This window comes from Schistocerca nitens, chromosome 4, assembly GCF_023898315.1.
Source record: "Schistocerca nitens isolate TAMUIC-IGC-003100 chromosome 4, iqSchNite1.1, whole genome shotgun sequence".
In the NCBI taxonomy this organism is placed as follows: Eukaryota; Metazoa; Arthropoda; class Insecta; order Orthoptera; family Acrididae; genus Schistocerca; species Schistocerca nitens.
The window spans coordinates 845,031,747-845,054,758 of NC_064617.1; the positions used below are offsets into that span (position 1 = coordinate 845,031,747).

The 23,012-nt window shown below is 38.7% G+C and overlaps 1 protein-coding gene across 3 annotated transcripts in view; it reads right to left on the minus strand.

Moving 5' to 3' along the window:
- The window catches only part of LOC126253278 (cilia- and flagella-associated protein 45-like), a 176,085-nt gene that overhangs the window by 75,840 nt on the left and 77,233 nt on the right, over positions 1 to 23,012 (minus strand). For 2 of the 3 annotated variants that reach the window (XM_049954500.1, XM_049954498.1), the window contains exon 5: positions 3,876 to 4,065. In XM_049954500.1, coding sequence (XP_049810457.1) covers positions 3,876 to 4,065 — 190 coding nt within the window. The remainder of the gene's footprint in view (positions 1 to 3,875; positions 4,066 to 23,012) is intronic. The other variant, XM_049954499.1, reaches the window with a different exon arrangement.

A 23,012-nucleotide genomic window follows, 5' to 3' on the forward strand; every position in this document is an offset into this window, starting at 1 on the left:
TCTGCATTCCAAGGAGAGTGCAGCTTTGTTGTCACACTGCTACCATAGCTGGGAGACTATGTTCCAGGCATGCTATCTTTGTACTGGTTCTGCGTTATGGTCTGGCTCCCGTGAGTTGAATATTCCTGGTGTGTTGTGCATGACAATTTTGTTTGCTGATCTGGGTTTTAATGCCCCCTATAGAAAATAAATATAGTTCCTATAACAACTTAAATTTGTCATTTTATAACTCTGGGAATAAATCATTGCATAAACAGACACAGAGGTATGCCAATACTGTTTCGTGCCTAAGTTTTTAATATGATGTTAGAAGCCTATGTCAAAAGTGGTGTGTCACTTTGTATTCATCTCCATAACTTAGTGTTCTTTCATAGTTAGTCTTCAATAAAGCTGCTGTTCTATATTCACAACTGTAATAACTCATGGAAAGGATGGCCCTATCAGTGATATCACTCTAATACGTCTGTAGTCATTAGGAATCACACTAATAACTTATTTGCTCAGAATTTGCTGATTCTATTCACAAATTGTCAGTGACTTTGTTGAGCACAGAAGGGGTTCACCAATTAAAAAAAAATTATCATCCGATTTTAAGAAAACTATTTGGTGGAAAAATTTTATTCTTTCACATCTTACAGTATGAGATCTTCTCTCAATAAATGGCTGAACTTCCATTTGTTATTCATCTTAGTTACTGTGCTGCATCACATTAAATAAGACACTGAATGAAATTTTAAGATTTTTGCACAGTAGACTTTGCATATGGTTCATTTTATAACACTAACTGTAGCATACAAAAGACATCTAACATTTTGAAACTGTATTTAAAGCTGAAAGCAGACTGATATATCCCACCATTCTCAAGATATTAGTTTTTATTTCTATGGGTGGGTCACACAAACTGTCAGTGATGTGCTTGAGTGGACTTGTTCAGCAATATGCAATACATATCATTCAATATCATGAAAACTATTTGGTGAAAAAATTTGATTCTCTTGCATCTTAAAGTATGATTTATTCACACAATAAATAAGTAAACTTATTTTCATATTTGTCTTAGTGCTACATCCAATCAAATAAAGCATTGCACAATATTTTAAGATTTTTGTAGAGGTAAAAATACGCTGAGAGGACTTTGTGTATGGTTCATTTTATGACACTGATTACTGCTTACAAAATATAGCTAACATTTTAAAATTGTATTTAAATGTGAGAGCAGAGTGATATACTCAAGATATTCTCAAGATATTGATTTTTGTATTTATGAACAGAATGCACCCATCGTGCACAGAGTTCTGTCCATGCGCAACACGAATCACGTGGTTGTAACAGCCATCATATTTCATAAATGGTTCAAGATATTGAAACAAGAAACAAGGTTTTTTTGCAAATGACAGCATGCAAAAAGATGTGATATATTCGCATTTGATTAAGACTCTAAGCTACTTTTGTCTAACGAGATATAGACATAACTATAATTTTTTTTCTATTGGAAAGATGTACTTCTCTTAAAAGCATGTAATACCTCATCAAGAAATAATATTGTGGCATTGCACACATTAATATTTATGATATTCTATGTGGGATACTCAACTTTAATTGAGAGCCATTTGTTGTTATGTCACAAGATGTAATCACTATGCAGCTAAATTTTTAATTATTTCAGTTTCAATCAAGATCTTTTGTTTATTTACAACCTTTAGAATGCATTACAGCAACATGTACTGATGTCAGCTTGCCAACTAGTCTCTCCAGCAACACTATTGGAATGGTTTTTATATGGAGGCATCTGATACTCTGCTTAAGTTTCTTTTATCAGTGATGCCAAGTACCAGGAGTAGTTGCCTGTCACCATCTACATGATTTATTCCTCTGTACAACCACGTTGGCACTTCTACTTCTACTTCTTTCACTGTTAATAATGAAGGTGGAAACCACAATACATAAAGAGCGCAGCAGCAAATGAACATAGGTTAAATGATGGAAACCCGGTGAGCACTCAGGATGGAAATGCAGCTCCTTGGCTGCTCTATCTGGCCACTAAATGCCTCATGCATTACTGCATCTGGAGCTCAGAAGGACCCAAGCAGCTGGCTGTGTTAACAAGTCAGGAGCACAAAGGCAGTGACAAGGAGGTGTACATATACATATCTAGAGCACCTAATGCAAAGATGAAAGGCACACATAAGGGCATCCAGAACACCTGGGGACAGTAACAGTGGCATGTATTAACACGTCCAGAAAAGTCAAAGGGTTTTTCCCATTGAGTCACATCTGTTCCACTCATTTCCTCTCTTCTTCCAGACAAGATATCCTATGGCATCAATTTATAAGCTGTCCATTTGTGCCTCTGTTGTTTCTACTCAGAAAATATATATTTTTCCATAATTGATCATAACTAATGTTATTTGTGTAAAATATACAACTCTATGGATCTGTAACCCAATTCCACCATAGGTCTACAATAATAGAGGAAGCATCACATATAGTTAACTAATTAGGAAAGAGAAGAGATTGTTCAACTTCATTCTGGGAAATAGCAGAGGTAACAGATTGTGTAAAAGCGTTGTGAAGAAACAAATGTTATGCTGATAAATAAATGTTCAAGAAGGATCTGCAAAGAGAGTCAAGTGTTATTTGGCAGCTAATACATCTTCCCAAGAAACAGGAAGCCAGAAGGCAGTACTCAAAGGATGGTTGAAAAAGTTATCTTCCCATATGCCAAATGACTAGCATAGCTGTGACATGCAGATGACTATCAACAAAATAGTGTTTTACTACTTGAGAACATATGAAGATAACTCGTGATTGAATAAAAGAAGCATGCATCCCCTTTTCATCAACACAGATCTTACAAGGACAATCAGTTGTTGGGAGATATAACCACACTAGAAATAACAAGAAAAACCCTTGCTTTAATAGACTGTGAGAGAGTTCCTCATTCAAAAAGCTGAAAGAAAGTAGGAAGAAATGAGAAATAATGCAACTTAACTGATGGACAGATAAAAGAAATAATGCAGCATTGAGTTCGGGGATTGACACACCAGCTCAGATATAGTGTCCTGGCCAGCTACATTGTACTGGCAGTGCATTTAGTACTTGCAATTAGCATAATGCAAATCCAGGAAATGAAATTTCTCCTGTGGCTACAAAACAGTAACTCTAAGAAATCAGATATGATAAAATTTAATAGGACTGTAAAAGATGCTCAGAATTCCATGCAAATTGAGACACAATATTATTGCAATCCTACTCTACCATGTACAGTGTTATCCCATATTAACAAAATGAGTACACATTAATAAGTTGCTTTTCAATATTACTTATCATCACAAATTTAATTCAAGTATTTTTACATCAACAAAAAGAGTTCAGGCATAATGTTAATGTTGCATGCACATGCAGCCTACACATTAAAAAAAAATTATAGCACTCAAGCTATTTACCACACCTGGGAAGAAAAACTCATTGTTTGATGCAGAAATATTTATTCTATGACCACACAATGTAGTTAAGCTAAAAAAAGCCTGAAAAGGAAATGTAAAATATATATAGTAACTCTGGAATGCTTCATGAAAATGCCCACTCAGTTTCTTCTCTAAATTGTATTTATGTGTTTTCATAAGAGATAAATATTAAATAATTTTCTTATGCCTGCCCAGCTTCCTGCCCCACCTCTCTGCAGGTCTGCCCCACTCAGCCCACACACAAAAGATACACAAAAACACCTTCGAGTTGTTTTGATCTGTTTGTCATTTTTTAACTACACAAACAAGTCAGCTGTATCAATCTCATAACAAGCATGAATTTTGATCACTGTGTAGACATAAAGTATTTTATTTGGTTCTCTTTTATGTATGTGTTGTTTTCATTACCTCTTCTATATATTTTGCTTCTTTAAGTCTTTCAGATTCATTATCTTTCATTTGCTTCATAATCTGTTGTACATATTCATATTTTTGACAATCTTTCTTCTCTTTTTGACGCTCTTCTTCTTTCAATCCTCGTAAACGTTCTTGTTCCATCATATGGTCCAGCTTCAGTTCATTCTCTTCTAGCTCCTTCCTGCAGGGAGAAATTTTGCAGACCATTAAATAATACACTTAAACAAATGCTTCATATATTTATGCTAAGTAAAATTAGAATTAACTATGATCATTATGCTGTCCAAATAAATAGAGAAATCCTAGAATACCAAGTACATGTAAACAAATTCTCTCTCTCTCTCTCTCTCCCCCCCCCCCCCCCCCCCCCCCCTATATTGCACAAACACACACACACACACACACACACACACTTGTGCTGGCATACTAGATACTGAGCAATCAGCATCAAGGCAGTCATGCAACACTTTTTATGCATTTTGTGCCACTGAAATGAATCTGGTGCATATGTGCACATATAGGAATGTGATACATGAGCAATGAAAATTGCTAGGTTTTGGCAGGCTGAAGGATTCTGCTCCAATGAAATATTACAATTAATACATCTCACAACACTTAAAAAATGACTGGAGGTAGTTTTGAGTTTGACAACCTTTTGTTACTTTGAATACATGACAGCTGACTAGAAGAAATGGACTACAGCATACACTGAACCATTTGTATGTAATTGTGCAATTTATCTATTAAATTCATTTGTAGTTTTTTCTTTCATTACAAATATATTCTCAGTGTTTAATTTTTTAATCTTCACTTACCATAAGCATCTTACTCAACTAAAGAATTTATGAAAAGATGGATTCTTGCCTCTGGTATTCAGTGATAACAATGTGAAAAATTAAAAATGGAAGCATAATCAAATTGATACTACTAAATTACACCAAATGGTGTTTCTAACTTACTCTTAGGAGTTCATTAATATACTCTGGGTCATCCACGAATTCCCAATAGATTTCAAACCTTACGTAAATTATAAGATTTTACACTATTCTCAAACACCATTCAGCAGTGACAATAAGATTAAACTTTTAGCTATGAACCACTTATAGGTCTATTCAGACATCATCTGAGCTGTATCTGGTAAGATAGAGTTTGGAGCACTGAAATGTATGCTTGTTTCTTCAGCATACCCAACAGTTTTACCTTTTAAAATCTTTGGGAGATCAACTCACAAAGTTTACAATTTCACAAATAAAGAACTGAAATCCTGTTCTTCACATACATGCAATGTATTCAGTTGCATATGCAACTCATTGCTATCACAGGAGATTTTTTTTTTAAATTGAATGAAATAAATTATATGAAATAAGTTATTGTCAGACCCCTTCACAAACAAGGTAGTAAGATAGATATTAATAACTACTGACAAGATTCTCAATGGCACTGGACAAAATTATGCAGGCAAGAACCATAATACACCTCTATGAAAATAAAATACTGAGCCAGTCTCAGCTAGGTTTTCAAAAGGATCTCCCAACAGAACATGCTGTTTTTTAATTCACAAATCAATATAACATAATGCTTTAGTGACAAAATATTGACAAATGGTATTTTCTTTCACTTGCCAAAAACACTTGGTTGAGCAGTTCACAGTATTACCCCAGAGAAGCTCAAATATTATTGTAGCAGAGGCTTTGAAGCTTCATTCTAACTAAATGGATGCAGAGTGTTGTATTAAGAAACTTAGGGAGTGTACACAGTGAAAAAGCATCTTTAGGATGGGGAATAATGATTACAGGTGTACCAAAGGGTTCGATATTTGGTCCGCTCTTGTTCTTGTTATTTAAAAATGATCTTCCATCATATACCCGAGAAGCAGAAATAGTTCTTTTTGCAGATGATGCAAGTATTATAATCACACCAAATGGAGCAGTTTCAACACTTGAAAATGTGAATGACATATCTCGAAAAGTAATAACTGGCTCTTTTCAAACAGACTGTCACTCAATTTAGACAAAACACAAGACATGCAATTCAGTGTTACACAAGGCCTGACCACACTATTAGAAATAATTCATGAGGGTAAATCAGTAAATTAAACATAATATTCTAAATCTTTCTTTGTTTATATTGATAAGATCCTGAACTGGAAGTCACATGTTACAGACTGTCTTAAACATATAAACTTTGAAGCTTTTGCATTATGAGTAGTATCAGATTATGGAGATGAAAATGTCAAAAAGTTGACTTACTTTTTCTACTTTAATTCCCTAATGTCTTATTGTACCATATTCCGGAGTGACTCACCACTGAGGAAATAAGTGCATTTTCCATACAAGTGTGTGATAAGACTAATATATGGTGTACATTCTAGAACATTGTGCAGAAAGCTCTTTAAGCAGTTCAGCATACTGACATCAGTCTTGGATTAGCTTACACTTACTCATAAATGCAGTTTGTTATCAACAATCAGCCAAAGTTGAAGACAACAGTAACACTCATAAAAATAACAGTAGCCCACAATTGTTTAACTGGTTCTTCATATCCTGGATACTAGGTCCGGAACAGAGTTGACATCCAAGCTGGTCCCAAACATATTCTATCAGGGACAATCTGGGGATCTTACTGGCCAAAGGGGTACCTCAACATCACACACGCAGTTCACAGATATATGTGCCACATGCTGACAAGCATTGTACTGTCAAAAAATGGCAGCACAATGCTGTTGCAAGAGAGGTAACACATGAGGAGGACACAGGATGTCTGTGACATAATACTGTAACATTAAAGCCCATGACCCAAAGTCATATCCAATGGTTTCCCTAACCATGACACCAGAAATAGCACCATCATGCCTCTCAAAAGTGTTGGAAGAACGGCATCTCTTTCTAACTCACCACTATGCTTATCAATGATGGTCATCCAGTGTAGTGTAGAACCATGTTTCATCACCAAACACAATGTAATGCTGTTCAACAGAATTCCATGCTTCTCAGTCACAACACCACCCCAAATTCAGATGTGTGTGTTGTGATGTTAATGGCAGCTATTTATTTAGCACTACTTTTACTAAACAGATGTACAGCACAAGGTAAAGGTATAATGACTGCACTTATATTTTAGCAATTTTGCAGTGGATACAATAAACAGAAACAAAAGACTGCATCCATTACAGCCACTTACTACTCCCTCCCCAGTGACAATGTTTGTATATTTCTTTGGGAAGTGCGCTGTGTGACCAGAACATGTATGATTTCTGGCTTGGTTGCGATACTATGAAGGTTTGATGATTGGAGCTGGTTGTTTACTTGATGTTGACATGGGTGATCTGGGATTCATACTCTTCAGCAGAAAGTCTGGTTTAAGTCTGTTAATGGAGATAGTCATCTGATTATGAGGTGTTTCAACAGCAAAGTGCTTTTCAGAGTGTGAATGTCCCAGATACTGCCCATCATAGATAGGTTGTAAAGGTGTATCTTATGAATAAAAGTGAACAGGTCAGGAATTCAGTATAGATGAAGACAGATGTTGTAGCATGATGTCAAACACTTACTGGATTATGTGATGCCATGTGCTTTTTGGGGTGAAGTAATGATGTAGAATGAAAAAAATCAACTGGAAGTATAGCTCTCATACCCTAAGTCATCTCTGGTGGAGTGGTGTTATATTATGGAGTCGCACAAGCACAGAGACCCATTAGAAAAGTTAGTAACTTGTCAAGCCAGTCATTTGAAAGTCAGACTCTTAATGTTGCCTTGATGTTGTGATGCCACTGTTCAACCATGGTGTTTGATGTTGGATGGCAACCAGTGGTTTTGATGTGGTGCATACCTATGGTCGTGTCAGGTAAGTGAAGTACTGACAACCAACCTGTCATCTTCTGTAAGTGGTGATGATTTTTTGGACTCCAAAATATGCAATCCATGATGAGAAGAGTTACCTGGCAACATTCTCTAAAGGATGTTCTTCAGTGGAACTGCCATTGGCCAACATTTAAACCTGTCAATCCATTTTAAGATATATGTAGAGATATATGTGAGAGCAAGTTAATGGTCGCACCAGGTCAACAATCTTGTAATGGAGTTTATATTTCTTTGCATCAGTTACAGCTACTGGTGCAATGTTTGCTCACAATGTGACAAAGTAACCACTGAATTTGGCAACCAATTATTTGAAAGTGTTACCATTTCCATCAAAGCTATTTTCTAGAACTCACTTTCATTTGTATCACTAGTTTTCTTTGTTTCTTGTTTGATAATGTTTTAAATGGTTGTTTACATATTCTTGGATGGTTTTATTTTTGTGCATAGTGATGTGTTTTATCATATGTTTGTTTGTGTGGCCATCTTCCACAGCAGCTGTTACAATCTGTTAATATAGGTTATCCGTCTTGAGCTGACTGCAATTTAATTAAAAGAATTACACCAGATGAATTTAACTTTTATTTTTAAAGCATCTTCCTTGGTTATTGGTGTTTCTTTACATATTCTGCTACTTCCCTCCTTGCTAGCAGTGGTTGACATTGAAAGGCTTCATTTCACATTTGCACTTGGCAGTTTTTGCCTTTCTGCAGTATTTCCTGTGCTGAATTATTTACATTTCACTTTCTTAATGTGAATGGGAAACAATTTAAACAGTTTAAGAAAGTGAAATGTAAATAATGCAGGGCAGGAAGTACTGCAGAATGGCAAAAACTGTCAAGTGCACATGAGAAATGAAGCCTTTTGATGCCCACCGCTACTAGCAAGGAGGGAGGGAGCAGAATATGTAAAGAAACACCATAACCACAGACGAAGCTTTAAACATAAAAGTGAAATGTATCTGGTGTAATTCTTTTTAATTAAATTGCAGTCAGCTAAAGATGGATAACCTATAGTAACAGATGATGTGTTTCACTTTCTCAAAAATGTACTGGTAGATTTTACAATACTGGTGGTCATGGATTTTCAACTCTTGACAAACGATTATACTCTGATTCAGGTATGGGTCTCTTCTTCTCAAACAAGATACTTTAATCACAGAAATTATCTATCACTTAACCTCGCTTCTGTTCAATTTTAACCTTGTCTGTTTTAGGGGAAAACAAGACTGAAAATGCTGTTTAAGAAACAGTTAAATTCTGCTTCTACACTGTATGCTTTGTAAACTTCTCCCCAGCATTTTTCCTGTAACTTGTCTGTAAACAGCATGGTCGAGTCATTGTTTACCATCCTGCAATACTATCCTTTTCTTTTATCATCCATCTGAAACTAATCAGTATATTTTATGGCCAACATTTCACAATGATTAGTTATTTTGTACTTCAGGCATTGCCAGTTTGAATTTAGCCATAGCACTTACACACAGTATCCTCAACAGAAGGTTATCTTAGAGTAGTGATAATGTTGGACAGTAGAACAAATGAATAGAACAAATGAATCGCTCCATGCAGAAAGGGCTTCAGTCACAAAATTGTGAAAATGAGATTATGGAAATCGTATCTTTATGGCTGTTCTCATCATTCTGAGCAAAAATGTATTCCATCCAGTGCTTGGAAATACACAAACTGAAGCTTCTTGTTTTGAGTTATATGCAGAAAGGAATTCAGTCCAGGACTGAAGCCCTTCTTGCTAAGCAACTGCATTTCAGCTCCGAAGTTGGATACTTCACACGGAAATGTTAACTTCAATGTGTAGGGCATGTTGGCTAAGCTGCACAACTTATTTGGTGGAAGGAAACAGCTGAAAGTGTATGTTTTTAATCTACACATTCGTTTGTTGGCAATATTTCCAATTTTATTTATGAAAGTGTTGGAAGGCGCCACTGTATCACGACAAGAAGAAAGTAGACAAGAGAAGAAAAGGAAAAGGAATCCTTCAACATGGAAGAGGAATATTTCAAAAACAGCAAAGCTAAAAGGCCAAGAGTATATTAACTATAAATGACAATGCATACCAGCTAAAATTACAGGATGTGACTGCAGGTAATTTTTAATTATATTGGATGTTACTGACAGTTTTTTGAACACAGTAACTAGTGTTTGGACTAAACTTTATTATGGATTGACCATGACGCTGCTCTTGTTCACTGCACACATTTTGGTATCACCTCTACTAGTATGGCAATCAATTAAGAATATGTTTCTATATAGGATTCTTCCCCCCATGAACCATGGACCTTGCTGTTGGTGGGGAGGCTTGCGTGCCTCAGCGATACAGATAGCCGTACCTAAGGTGCAACCACAACGGAGGGGTATCTCGCGAAGAGATCTGAGGATAAAATCAGAGAGATTAGAACCCACACAGAAGCATACCGACAATCCTTCTTTCCACGAGCAATACGAGACTGGAATAGAAGGGAGAACCGATAGAGGAACTCAGGATACCCTCCGCCACACACCGTCAGGTGGCTTGTGGAGTATGGATGTAGATGTAGATGTTGAGAGGCCAGACAAACGTGTGGTTCCTGAAGAGGGGCAGCAGCCTTTTCAGTAGTTGCAAGGGCAACAGTCTGGATGATTGACTGATCTGGCCTTGTAACACTAACCAAAACGGCCTTGCTGTGCTGGTACTGCGAACAGCTGAAAGCAAGGGGAAACTACAGCCGTACTTTTTCCCAAGGGCATGCAGTTTTACTGTATGGTTAAATGATGATGGCGTCCTCTTGGGTAAAATATTCCGGAGGTAAAATAGTCCCCCATTCGGATCTCCGGGTGGGGACTACTCAAGAGGATGTCGTTATCAGGAGAAAGAAAACTGGTGTTCTACGGATCGGAGTGTGGAATGTCAGATCCCTTAATCGGGCAGGTAGGTTAGAAAATTTAAAAAGGGAAATGGATAGGTTAAAGTTAGATATAGTGGGAATTAGTGAAGTTCCGTGGCAAGAGGAACAAGGCTACTGGTCAGGTGACTACAGGGTTATAAACACAAAATCAAATAGGGGTAATGCAGGAGTAGGTTTAATAATGAATAGGAAAATAGGAATGTGGGTAAGCTACCACAAACAGCATAGTGAACGCATTATTGTGGCAAAGACAGATACGAATCCCACGCCTACTACAGTAGTACAAGTTTATATGCCAACTAGCTCTGTAGATGACGAAGAAATTGAAGAAATTATGATGAAATAAAAGAAATTATTCAGATAGTGAAGGGTGACGAAAATTTAATAGTCATGGGTGACTGGAATTCTGTAGTAGGAAAAGGGAGAGAAGGATACGTAGTAGGTGAATATGGATTGGGGCTAAGAAATGAAAGAAGAAGCTGCCTGGTAGAATTCTGCACAGAGCATAACTTAATCATAGCTAACACTTGGTTCAAGAATCATAAAAGAAGGTTGTATACATGGAAGAAGCCTGGAGATACTGACAGGTTTCACATAGATTATATAATGGTAAGACAGAGATTTAGGAACCAGGTTTTAAATTGTAAGACATTTCCAGGGGCAGATGTGGACTCTGACCACAATGTATTGGTTATGATCTGTAGATTAAACCTGAAGAAACTGCAAAAAGGTGGGAATTTAAGGAGATGGGACCTGGATAAACTGACTAAACCAGAGGTTGTACAGAGTTTCAGGGAGAGCATAAGGGAACAATTGACAGGAATGGGGGAAAGAAATACAGTAGAAGAAGAATGGGTAGCTCTGATGGATGAAGTAGTGAAGGCAGCAGAGGATCAAGTAGGTAAAAAGACGAGGGCTAGTAGAAATCCTTGGGTAACAGAAGATATATTGAATTTAATTGATGAAAGGAGAAAATATAAAAATGCAGTAAATGAAGCAGGCAAAAAGGAATACAAACATCTCAAAAAAGAGATCAACAGGAAATGCAAAATGGCTAAGCAGGGATGGCTAGAGGACAAATGTAAGGATGTAGAGGTTTATCTCACTAGGGGTAAGATAGATACTGCCTACAGGAAAATTAAAGAGACCTTTGGAGATAAGAGAACCACTTGCATGAACATCAAGAGCTCAGATGGAAACCCAGTTCTAAGCAAAGAAGGGAAAGCAGGAAAGTGAAAGTAGTATATAGAGGGTCTATACAAGGGCGAAGTACTTGAGGACAATACAGGGTGATTCAAAAAGAATACCACAACTTTAAAAATGTGTATTTAATGAAAGAAACATAATATAACCTTCTGTTATACATCATAACAAAGAGTATTTAAAAAGGTTTTTTCTTCACTCAAAAACAAGTTCAGAGATGTTCAATATGGCCCCCTCCAGACACACGAGCAATATCAACCCGATACTCCAACTCGTTCCACACTCTCTGTAGCATATCAGGCGTAACAGTTTGAATAGCTGCTGTTATTTCTCGTTTCAAATCATCAATTGTGGCTGGGAGAGGTGGCCGAAACACCATATCCTTAACATACCCCCATAAGAAAAAATCGCAGGGGGTAAGATCAGGGCTACTTGGAGGCCAGTGATGAAGTGCTGCAGACAGTGCTTGAACCAATTTCAGACGATAAGGTTTCATAACTAACCTTTTTCGTAGGACTCTCCATAAAGTTGATTGTGGAATTTGCAGCTCTCTGCTAGCTCTGCGAGTCGATTTTCCTGGGCTGCGAACAAATGCTTGCTGGATGCTTGCTACATTTTCATCACTCGTTCTCGGCCGTCCAGAACTTTTCCCTTTGCACAAACACCCATTCTCTGTAAACTGTTTATACCAACGTTTAATACACCACCTATCAGGAGGTTTAACACCATACTTCGTTCGAAATGCACGCTGAACAACTGCCGTCGATTCACTTCTGCCGTACTCAATAACACAAAAAGCTTTCTGTTGAGTGGTCGCCATCTTAGCATCAACTGACGCTGACGCCTAGTCAACAGCGCCTCAAGTGAACAAATGTACAACTAAATGAAACTTTATAGCTCCCTTAATTCGCCGACAGATAGTGCTTAGCTCTGCCTTTTGTCGTTGCAGAGTTTTAAATTCCTAAAGTTGTGGTATTCTTTTTGAATCACCCTGTATTATGGAAATGGAAGAGGAGGTAGATGAAGATGAAATGGGAGATACAATACTGCGTGAAGAGTTTGACAGAGCACTGAAAGACCTGAGTCGAAACAAGGCCACTGGAGTAGACAACATTCCATTAGAACTACTGACGGCCTTGGGAGAGCCAGTCCTGACAAAACTCTACCATCTGGTGAGCAAGATGTATGAAACAGGTGAAATACCCTCAGACTTCAAGAAGAATATAATAATTCCAATCCCAAAGAAAGCAGGTGTTGACAGATGTGAAAATTACCGAACTATCAGTTTAATAAGTCACAGCTGCAAAATACTAACGCGAATTCTTTACAGACGAATGGAAAAACTAGTAGAAGCCAACCTCAGGGAAGATCAGTTTGGAATCCATGAAAATGTTGGAACATGTGAGGCAATACTGACCCTACGACTTATCTTAGAAGCTAGATTAAGGAAAGTCAAACATATGTTTCTAGCATTTGTAGACTTAGAGAAAGCTTTTGACAATATTGACTGGAATACTCTCTTTCAAATTCTGAAGGTGGCAGGGGTAAAATACAGCGAGCGAAAAGCTATTTACAATTTGTACAGAAACCAGATGGCAGTTATAAGAGTAGAGCGACATGAAAGGGAAGCAGTGGTTGGGATGGGAGTGAGACAGGGTTGTAGTCTCTCCCCGATGTTATTCAATCTATATATTGAGCAAGCAGTGAAGGAAACAAAAGAAAAATTTGGTGTAGGTATTAAAATCCATGGAGAAGAAATAAAAACTTTGAGGTTCGCCGATGACATTGTAATTCTGTCAGAGACAGCAAAGGACTTGGAAGAGCAGTTGAATGGAATGCATAGTGTCTTGAAAGGAGGATATAAGATGAACATCAACAAAGGCAAAATGAAGATAATGGAATGTAGTCGAGTTAACTGGGGTGATGCTGAGGGAATTAGATTAGGAAATGAGACACTTAAAGTAGTAAAGGAGTTTTGCTATTTGGGGAGCAAAATAACTGATGATGGTCGAAGTAGGGAGGATATAAAATGTAGACTGTCAATCGCAAGGAAAGCATTTCTGAAGAAGAGAAATTTGTTAACATCAAGTATAGATTTAAGTGTCAGGAAGTCATTTCTGAAAGTATTTGTATGGAGTGTAGCCATGTATGGGAGTGAAACATGGACGATAAATAGTTTGGACAAGAAGAGAATAGAAGCTTTTGAAATGTGGTGCTACAGAAGAATGCTGAAGATTAGATGGGTAGGTCACATAACTAATGAGGAAGTATTGAAAAGGATTGGGGAGAAGAGAAGTTTGTGGCACAACTTGACTAGAAGAAGGGATCAGTTGGTAGGACATGTTCTGAGGCATCAAGGGATCATCAATTTAGTATTGGAGGGCAGCGTGGAGGGTAAAAATCATAGAGGGAGACCAAGAGATGAATACACTAAGCAGATTCAGAAGGATGTAGGTTGCGGTAGGTACTGGGAGATGAAGAAGCTTGCACAGGATAGAGTAGCATGGAGAGCTGCATCAAACCAGTCTCAGGACTGAAGACCACACCAACAACATAGGATTCTTTTATGTTTTCAGGTGCAAGAGGTTCAAGTGCTTTCAAGACATCAGTGCAGATGAGAAGGAATCTATTTTAGTACAGCTCCATAACTTGCCTTCTAAAGATGAACAAGATGTTTATATTCAGTCACTTATAGACATACATAACATCCAGTGACGTCAACCTAGAAAAGACGATTCAATTTGACAAGTTGACAAAGTATGTACCCCATTGTGGGTAACACCAAAAGGAAGGTATGTTACAAAGCATTTCTGGCTCTTCTAGCTTTAACTGACTAGAGAGTGAAACGACTGAGAAAGCTGTCTATATCAGATCAGAGACCACATGATAAAAGAGGGAAAACTCCCAGTGTAAACGCTTTGTCAGCCGAAGTTAGACAACTCATGAGAGAACACATTAATAGCTACCCAGTAAGAGAATGCCACTACAGTGAGAGAACAACTAAGTATTTAGATGCAAGACTCAATATTAAGTTGATATATAAAATGTTCAAGGAGAAACATACTGACGTTAAATGTAGCTACCAGACATTTGCTTTGTTTTTCAATGAAAACTACTCCCTGTCATTTGGACAACCTCAGGTAGTTGCATGCTGCTTGTGTGAAGAATTATGAGTTAAGATTCGAAATACCCATATTAATGATGTGGCAAAACGGTGTGCAGTGGCTGAGTTGATGGTGCACAAGAGACGGGCTAAAAAATTCTATAATAAACTTGAAGTGGAAACTGAAATGAAAGATAAACACCATGTACTATCTCTGGCAATAGATTTTATGCAGAACATTCAGTTACCAGGGATCCTTGTCCAGGGAACTTTTTACCTGTGCATGTGTTTTGCATTCATGATATCAAGAAAAATAAAGCTAAAATATACATTTATCATGAGGGAATTGCCAGAAAAGGATGTAATGAGGTCTTTCTTGTATAATTCTGCAGGACATTCCTGCTGAAATTACATAACTACATTTGTATTCCAGTAACTGTGCATGGCAGAATAAGAACCATACTTTAGTAAGGCTGCTTCTATTTTTAACAGACACTGGCTGATTTAAACAAATCGAGCAATTCTTTCCAGTCAGAGATCATTCTTTTCTGCCCTGTGACAGGGATTTTGCAACAATCAAACGCACCCTTAGAAGGCATGATCGACTATATTATGTGCATGAAATAACCAAACTGATCATAGAAAGTAGCACATCTGTGAAATTTGGAATATGTTAAGTTAAAACAGAGGATATCTTGGATTTCAAGAACTAGTGGCCAATTCTTTATAAAAGAAACTGCATATCAGAAGAAACCATACCGAAGTCAGTACCATGAGACCAGAAAGTACATTTCAGAATCAGTACATTGATGCACTTTTCATACAGTAGCCAACTCTGTGGATGTATAATAACATCCCAGTGTATTGATGGTATTGTGAAACACACATTCCGTCTGTCTCAACCCGGCCATATGTCACATTCTACTTTTCCACCCAACTGTGCAGATCCCATGGGGAAAGTTCGAATAAAAGCAGCAAAAATTAAGAACATTGCTAGATTACTACCTTATATACCGAATGAACATGAAGAATTCTACCACGAACTGACACACTGGCCCACAAATGGCGTTGTTAGAAGTTAAGAGCAAGATGACTAAAGAAACTCAAAATGATGTATTGAATTGTTTTTCTTCTCACTTATTTTCTTAATAAATATTGATTGAAAACCAGTTGTTTTGCTTTATCTAATGCTCATGATCATTTCACATTCCTAAACTATAAGCATATCCTCAAAGTAATAAATGAATCATTATATTTTCCTCAAGAAACTTCTAAAAGCGTGAAAATCTATTTTGGTCCATGCAGAAAGGACTTAAGTCCATCACCAAAAAACTTTTTTTCCTAAATTAAAACACTTTAAATGCCTGTAAACTCTGTAAGGACCTTGATATTCAGTCAATAAACAACATATATTTTTTCTCTTAGCTTTGACCTCAAACTCTAGTGTCTAGATTGGTTTTATTTTTTTTTCTCGAAATTAGGTACAATGGACTGAGGCCCCTTCTGCATGGAATGATTCAAATGTAGTTGCTTTATAACTGTACATGGCATTTTACAAGGTTCTGTCATTGTTCTTTTCCTGTCTCTGACAATGACCTACTTAGATATGTGGCATATCAAATATATTAAATGGCACAGTACATTGAGAACACTACTGTCATCTGTGTTACTAAATAGCTACAATGGACACTGGTCCCATTTGCAGGTTGCCTATCTAACAGCATTCAGGGATAACAAATATTTGATGTTAGGTGTTTAATATAATTATTAGAAATTTAAAATGTTGCCATAATCTACTCATCAAGAGGTATAATCTTATATTTAAAGTTTAACAAAATAATACAAGTATTGAACTCTGAAACTGTGTATATGTCTTGAAGGAGCATAAATCACATCACACAAATTACCCTGACTGTATTCATGAAGTATTTGAGACTGAGAGCACTTACCTGCTTCCAATGAACTTTACACATAATTTCAAACCTTTCTGAAAATTTTTCTCGCTGATGCCCCGCACATTTTCAGTTTTCATGCAGTAAAGTAAAACATCAGGCATGATGTTTTAATTTATTACAGCTTTACTGCTGACTCTAATCATAACTCATTTTTCAGACAGTATCCACATATACCACTAAATGAAGATGCAAAATTATATCATTATATTACTCACAGTTCAGGAGATTTGATGTCATAAACATTGAAATGTGTGAAAAACTACTTTTTGTTAAAACAGATTGCAAATTACCCTAACTATACTCATCCAGTGTGTTTTATTTTTTCATTAGTCTCCGGGTGAACAATCCAAAACTAATGAAACCAACATAATTAGGGTTTTTCATCTTTAAGCATAAAGGACATACATGCTTAATATTAAATATTTAACATGATAACTCATTTGTAAAGTACTCAGGTGTTTGAAGCTGTTTTACACATGGGGATTACATTCTTTGAAGCATTGGGGATAGATTACTGGTTACTGAATAATCCAGCATTGAAGGATTACAGGAGTACTGTGGATATGGTGCATAATATAAATGGCTCAAACCAGGAAAAGAAAAAAAAATCTTTATTTTATAGGATTCGAAGTTCAGCTGGAGCTCACAGATGCCTGTTGAGTTCCAATTGGGCTTCTATAATATAACTACTATGGCGGCTCCCTAAAGTCTAAAACTTCACGAGCCCCAAAGTCTGCTGTAGCAGGCAACTCTCCCCTTGCAGTTGCATCTAGACACTCTCCAAAGCACCCATGTCATTGTGGACACGTACCAACAGAAATGGCTTCTCCCCTCCCACTATCACAATCTGCCTAACATGGCTTCTGCCCAGAATTCCTGTCTGTGTGCAAGGCAGGCATTCTTCAGTGTTTGTTGGTAACGAATCCTTGGTGCAGCATCCGTACACATGCTTCTCCTTTCATTTGTGAACTAGATCTTTCATTTGTGAATTTGAACTTTCATTTTTGAACAAGAGCTTTTGTTTGTGGAGCAATGAGGACCCAAGGACTGCCGCATGATGACTGTTCAGTGACAAATCTGCTGAGTCAGCCTTGTGCATTGCTTAGGGCAGATAGCTTGTGAGTGCCTTAGCTTTCCCAGCAGGACCAGTTGAAATCTGCAGTTTATGGCTCACATGCTACATCTCCTTTAGCTTTCCCAAGTCACTTTAGAGAGCTACCTTCCACTTTTTGGAGGCCATTAATCCCATGTGCAGTGATGCAGGTAAACGCCCTGTACACTGTACTACTTTGTGCCAGTGCCGAAAGTCCATGTGGACCATCCCATACAATTCTCATACAGTTTTGGATATTCCTTCATGCATGACAGTGCCTACACACTGTGTCCCTTTTACTGTTACATTTCCTATGGCCTCTGCTAGGGATGAACTTTTAGTGTTTACATTGAACTTTCAAACTTCCGCACATCTTAGTGAAGGCCCCACCTACGAATTTAACATGTGTTTGTTTCTCCGGTACTGATGAACTGAGAACCTTTGCTGCGCAAATTGCACAGTAACTGTGTACATGTTATATCTTCTACTTCATGTTTTTGTTAAATAATATATATTAGTTTGTCTATTTCAATAAATAGTTAGTGTTACCAAAAATTTGTTCCCTCACCTTTTCATTGGTTCACTGGAAAGCGGAACCTTGCATCATGCACTCATGTGATGCTATGCATCAATGCCAGCCAGTCCCCACTTTGCCCACAATACTCAAGTATTCACATCATTTTACAACAAAATGACAAAACATTTACCATGCATCTCCATGATGTCCCATCAATTGTGTCCATTCACAGGTTAAAGTCAGCTTAGGTGCTCATCCTCTGCACTGCCCATACACTGCCAACAGTTGAGGTCTCCCTGCCCACTTCCAATGCCGATGATGTCATTGTTGATGCTAACATCAGTGCCACACCCAACACCATGAGCACCACTCTTGACACAATCTCCACCAGTGTTGCCGAACCACCAACCAGCACCTGGGATCCAGATCAAGCCATCTCACTCCCCTACACTTTCCCTCCCACTGCCACTTTTCAAGCACATGGAGCCTGACACTGAGCATGCGGCACCTGACACTGAGCCCAACACCTCACTGCCGCCACCCAATGGATTCACAGACACTGCACCTTCAGCAGGCCTGCAGCCCTTGCCACGACTCCAAACACACCAGCACCTCAGAGTCAACACCATACCCCACTGCCACGTCAGCCTCTCACTAGGGGATCTGGCAGATGGCAGAAACAGGAGCAGCAGGAATTTCTGGCACCTGCATACTCCAGTAACCACTAAACCATACATGCTGGCCACATAGTGCTTAGCCATACATGCCCCACCTGGGCCGGCCGCTGTGACCGATTGGTTCTAGGTACTTCAGTCCAGAACAACACAGCTGCTACAGTCACAGCTTCGAATCCTGCCTCGGGCATGGATGTGTGTGATGTCCTTAGGTTAGTTAGGTTTAAGTAGTTCTAAGTCTCAGGGACTGATGACCTCAGATGTTAAGTCCCATAGTGCTCAGAGCCATTTGAACCATTTGAGACCCACCTGCCCGAGTACCCAAGTCCCAACTCGCACTAAGTGAGACTGCGGCACATTGTAGTTCCTCATACTGCCCAACGCCTCCTCCACACCTGCCTCTGTGCCATGCAGCAGCTTCTTTCCTGAATTGCAGCCCCATGTCACATCTCAACAAGTGCACCTTTGCCCATGTGGTCCAGCGCACCACCGTGCCAGTCACCCATCATGTGTTCCGGACTACTGCCCGCCACCATGCACAGCACATCACCGCTATAACCATTACACCACCCCAACTGCCAGTGGTGGCCAGTTGTTTTCTCCTACTGCACTCTGCACTACCAAACCCCATTGTCAACACGCCAGCTGTTAACATCAGGCTGTCAGGTACTGCAAACCTCACCTGACACCCACCCATGCCATCATCAAAACACTCATCGCCACAACATCCACACTAGTGTTTGATAACCTGGAGCTGCATCTGACATTGTTATGCTGATGTCGTCCTCTCACCAACATGGGGTAGGGGGCAGTGGAGGGGGGAGGGGGGGAGTGGGAACTGTGTGATGCCTCCCTAAATTATAAAATTCTGTGAGTCCCGCAGTCTGCTCTAGCAGATGACTCCCCACTTGCAGTTGCGCTCATGCCAAGTGAACATCTACCAGCAGAAATGTCCTTCTCCCCACTACTGCAAGCTACCAAACTGGGGCTTCTGCCCACCATTCCCATCCATGTGCAAGGCAGGCATTCTTCAGCATGTGCTAGAACTGAATTACTGATGTAGCATCTACGTGAATGGTCCTCCTTTCATTTGTGTACCTGACCTTTCATTTGTGAACCAGTGCTTTTATTTGTGAACCAGTGCTTTTGTCTGTAAACCAGAGCTTTCAATGAAGGCCCAAGAGCCACCACATAATGACTATTTGAGGACAAATCTGGTGAGTAAGCCTTGTGTGTTGCTTAGGGCAGACAGTTTGTGAGTGCCATAGCTGTCTGAGCAGAAACAGTTGCAATTCAGCAGTTTTAGCTTTTCCAACTTGCTTTGGAGAGCCACTTCCTGATTTCTGGAGGGCCTTAATCCCATGTGCAGTGACACAGATAAACACACTGTATATTTTACAGCTTTGTGCCTGTGCCATGCATCCACAAGGACAGACCTGTTCAATTCTCTTCCCACACGCGTGATGGTGCCTAGCCACTATGTCTTTTTTAGTTTTACTCACCATTTCCTGTGGCCTCTGCTAGGGACAGGCATATAGTGTTTCCCTTGAACTTTCAAACTTGTGTAAATCTTAGTGGAGGCTCCTCCTTATGAACTTAACATACGTTTGTTTCTGTACTCAAATTAATGAACTGAGACCTTTGCCATGCAAATTGCATCTCAACTGTGTACAGATCATATATTTCTCCTTATGTTTTTGTCCAACAATATATATGTAGGTTTTTCTATCTTCATAAATAGCCTGTGTTGTTAAAAATGCATCTATTCTCTGTTTTGTTACTTCACTGGACCATGCATTCCTCCCTTCTTCTTCTGTTCCCCTTATTTTCCCTCACTCAATAGCTGTGATGTGCACTGCAAAGTTAAACACTTACAGAGCTACCAGCATCACCATGCTACCAAACAATATGTATAAAAGCTGCTCACATTTTCTCATATTTGTTCTCTCTCCATTCTCACATCTACTACAAGGTTCTTTACAGGATTAGTTCCCACAGCTCAAAACCAATATTGGAAGAAACAAAAAGAGTCATAACCTAAACGACATGCATACTCTCAAATCAAACTTAATTGCCTGACAGGGGGTTCATCAAACCACCATCTTCAATAGTGGAACTAATTTACACAAGAAAGTACAGATTATCATTGACAATTAAAAATTGCAACTGCTCTGGGCACACACAATGTATAAACCTTGTGACAAAATAGGGGCAGTGATGAAAAATTAACCAGTATACTTCAATACATCTGCCTGCATTGTTGGGGTTATTAAACATCTGATGTGGCAGTATTCAACCTAAAGGTAGTCAACAGAAATCTTAAAACTTCCTGGCAGATTATAACACTGTGCCAGATCACAAAATGAACCGAGTACCTCTGCCTTTTGTGAGCAGATGCTCTATACACTGAGTTATCCAGGCATGACACACAACCCATCCTCACACCTTTACTTCCACTAGTATCTCTCTCCTACTTTCCAAACTTCTCAGATGTTCTGCCCACCTTCTCAGACTACAGCATAGTGCAATTGTAGAGGAGTTACTTAGGGAATTGTTTCCAGAATGAATTTCTGTTCTCCAATGGTGAGTGCACTGATTTGAAACTGAGACCAGGAATCCCTGGAAGTGAAAGATATTTACATCATCAAAATGTGATTGGGGAGTTGAGGAGCAGTGGTGCTGCACAGCTCCTGATCACCAAATAGTGTACCACCTGCTGTGCACTTCACAGTAGTTTGTGCAGTATGTATGTAGAATGTCCTGTGTTAAATTCTTTACCATTCTGGAGTTCATCACGTGAGGAAGGTATTTAATCTACTGATGGTGATCTGTACATTAGATGGGGACTTAAAGCTTAGTGGCCCTGCCAGTGCTATTCTCGAAAAGTGTGCTTTAAGCTGGCAACAGGTTGCACTTTGTTCCTCAGTTTCATTCCATACTTATTCATAACAAGAAAAGACAAATAATACTACACAGTAGAAACATTCATCATAGTCATCCTCATGACACGCACACTTTTTGGGTTTGGAGAACAATAACACACAATGTCAGCAATATCTACTAGCAAATTCAGTATACTACTGGTGTTCAATCTGTGGCTGTCTGTATCCTCCAAGAGGCTGGTTGATGGTTGGAAGCTGCCACACCTCTGGAACCTAGAATTGAAAATCCAGGATCCAAAATTCACATACGCTTAGTATCTGCCACACCAAAACTTGTCTTCAGTATTTCAACAGGTCACGAAAGAGGGCCAAAAATGAACAGCTAGGAATGTATTTCTAGTTGTATACAGATTCAACAAGCTATGGAGAAAGTATGGACTGTGTGCAAAAGAGTGACCTTACTGGAAAACAAGAGAGAGAGAGAGAGACAGAAAACCAAGAGTTTCCATTCATAATGAATCTTTTTTAGAATCTTTTATTGTAAAGCAGAGTGGATTCTTTTTCTAAGCTTCCTGGCAAATTGAAACTGTATGTGTGTGTGTGTGTGTGTGTGTGTGTGTGTGTGTGTGTGTCAGGCTGGGACTCAAAATCACCCCACTGCCATTCCGGAAATGCCAGCTACTCAATGATTTCCTCATATCAGGAAAGAGGAAGAAGTCACTGGGTGGTATGTCAGGAGAATAAAGGGAGCGAGGTAAGTTTGGAAGCACAAAGAAGCAGCATGTGTGACTGTGTCCTGTGTTGAGTGAACTAGGGGAGTGTTGTGCAGAAAAAACATGCCTTGGAGAACTTCCTCTGATGCTTGTTTTGACAGCCTCCCATAAACTTGCCAGGAGGTTCAGTATTAAGGTTCTACCACTGTTTGCCCAGTATCATCATTAC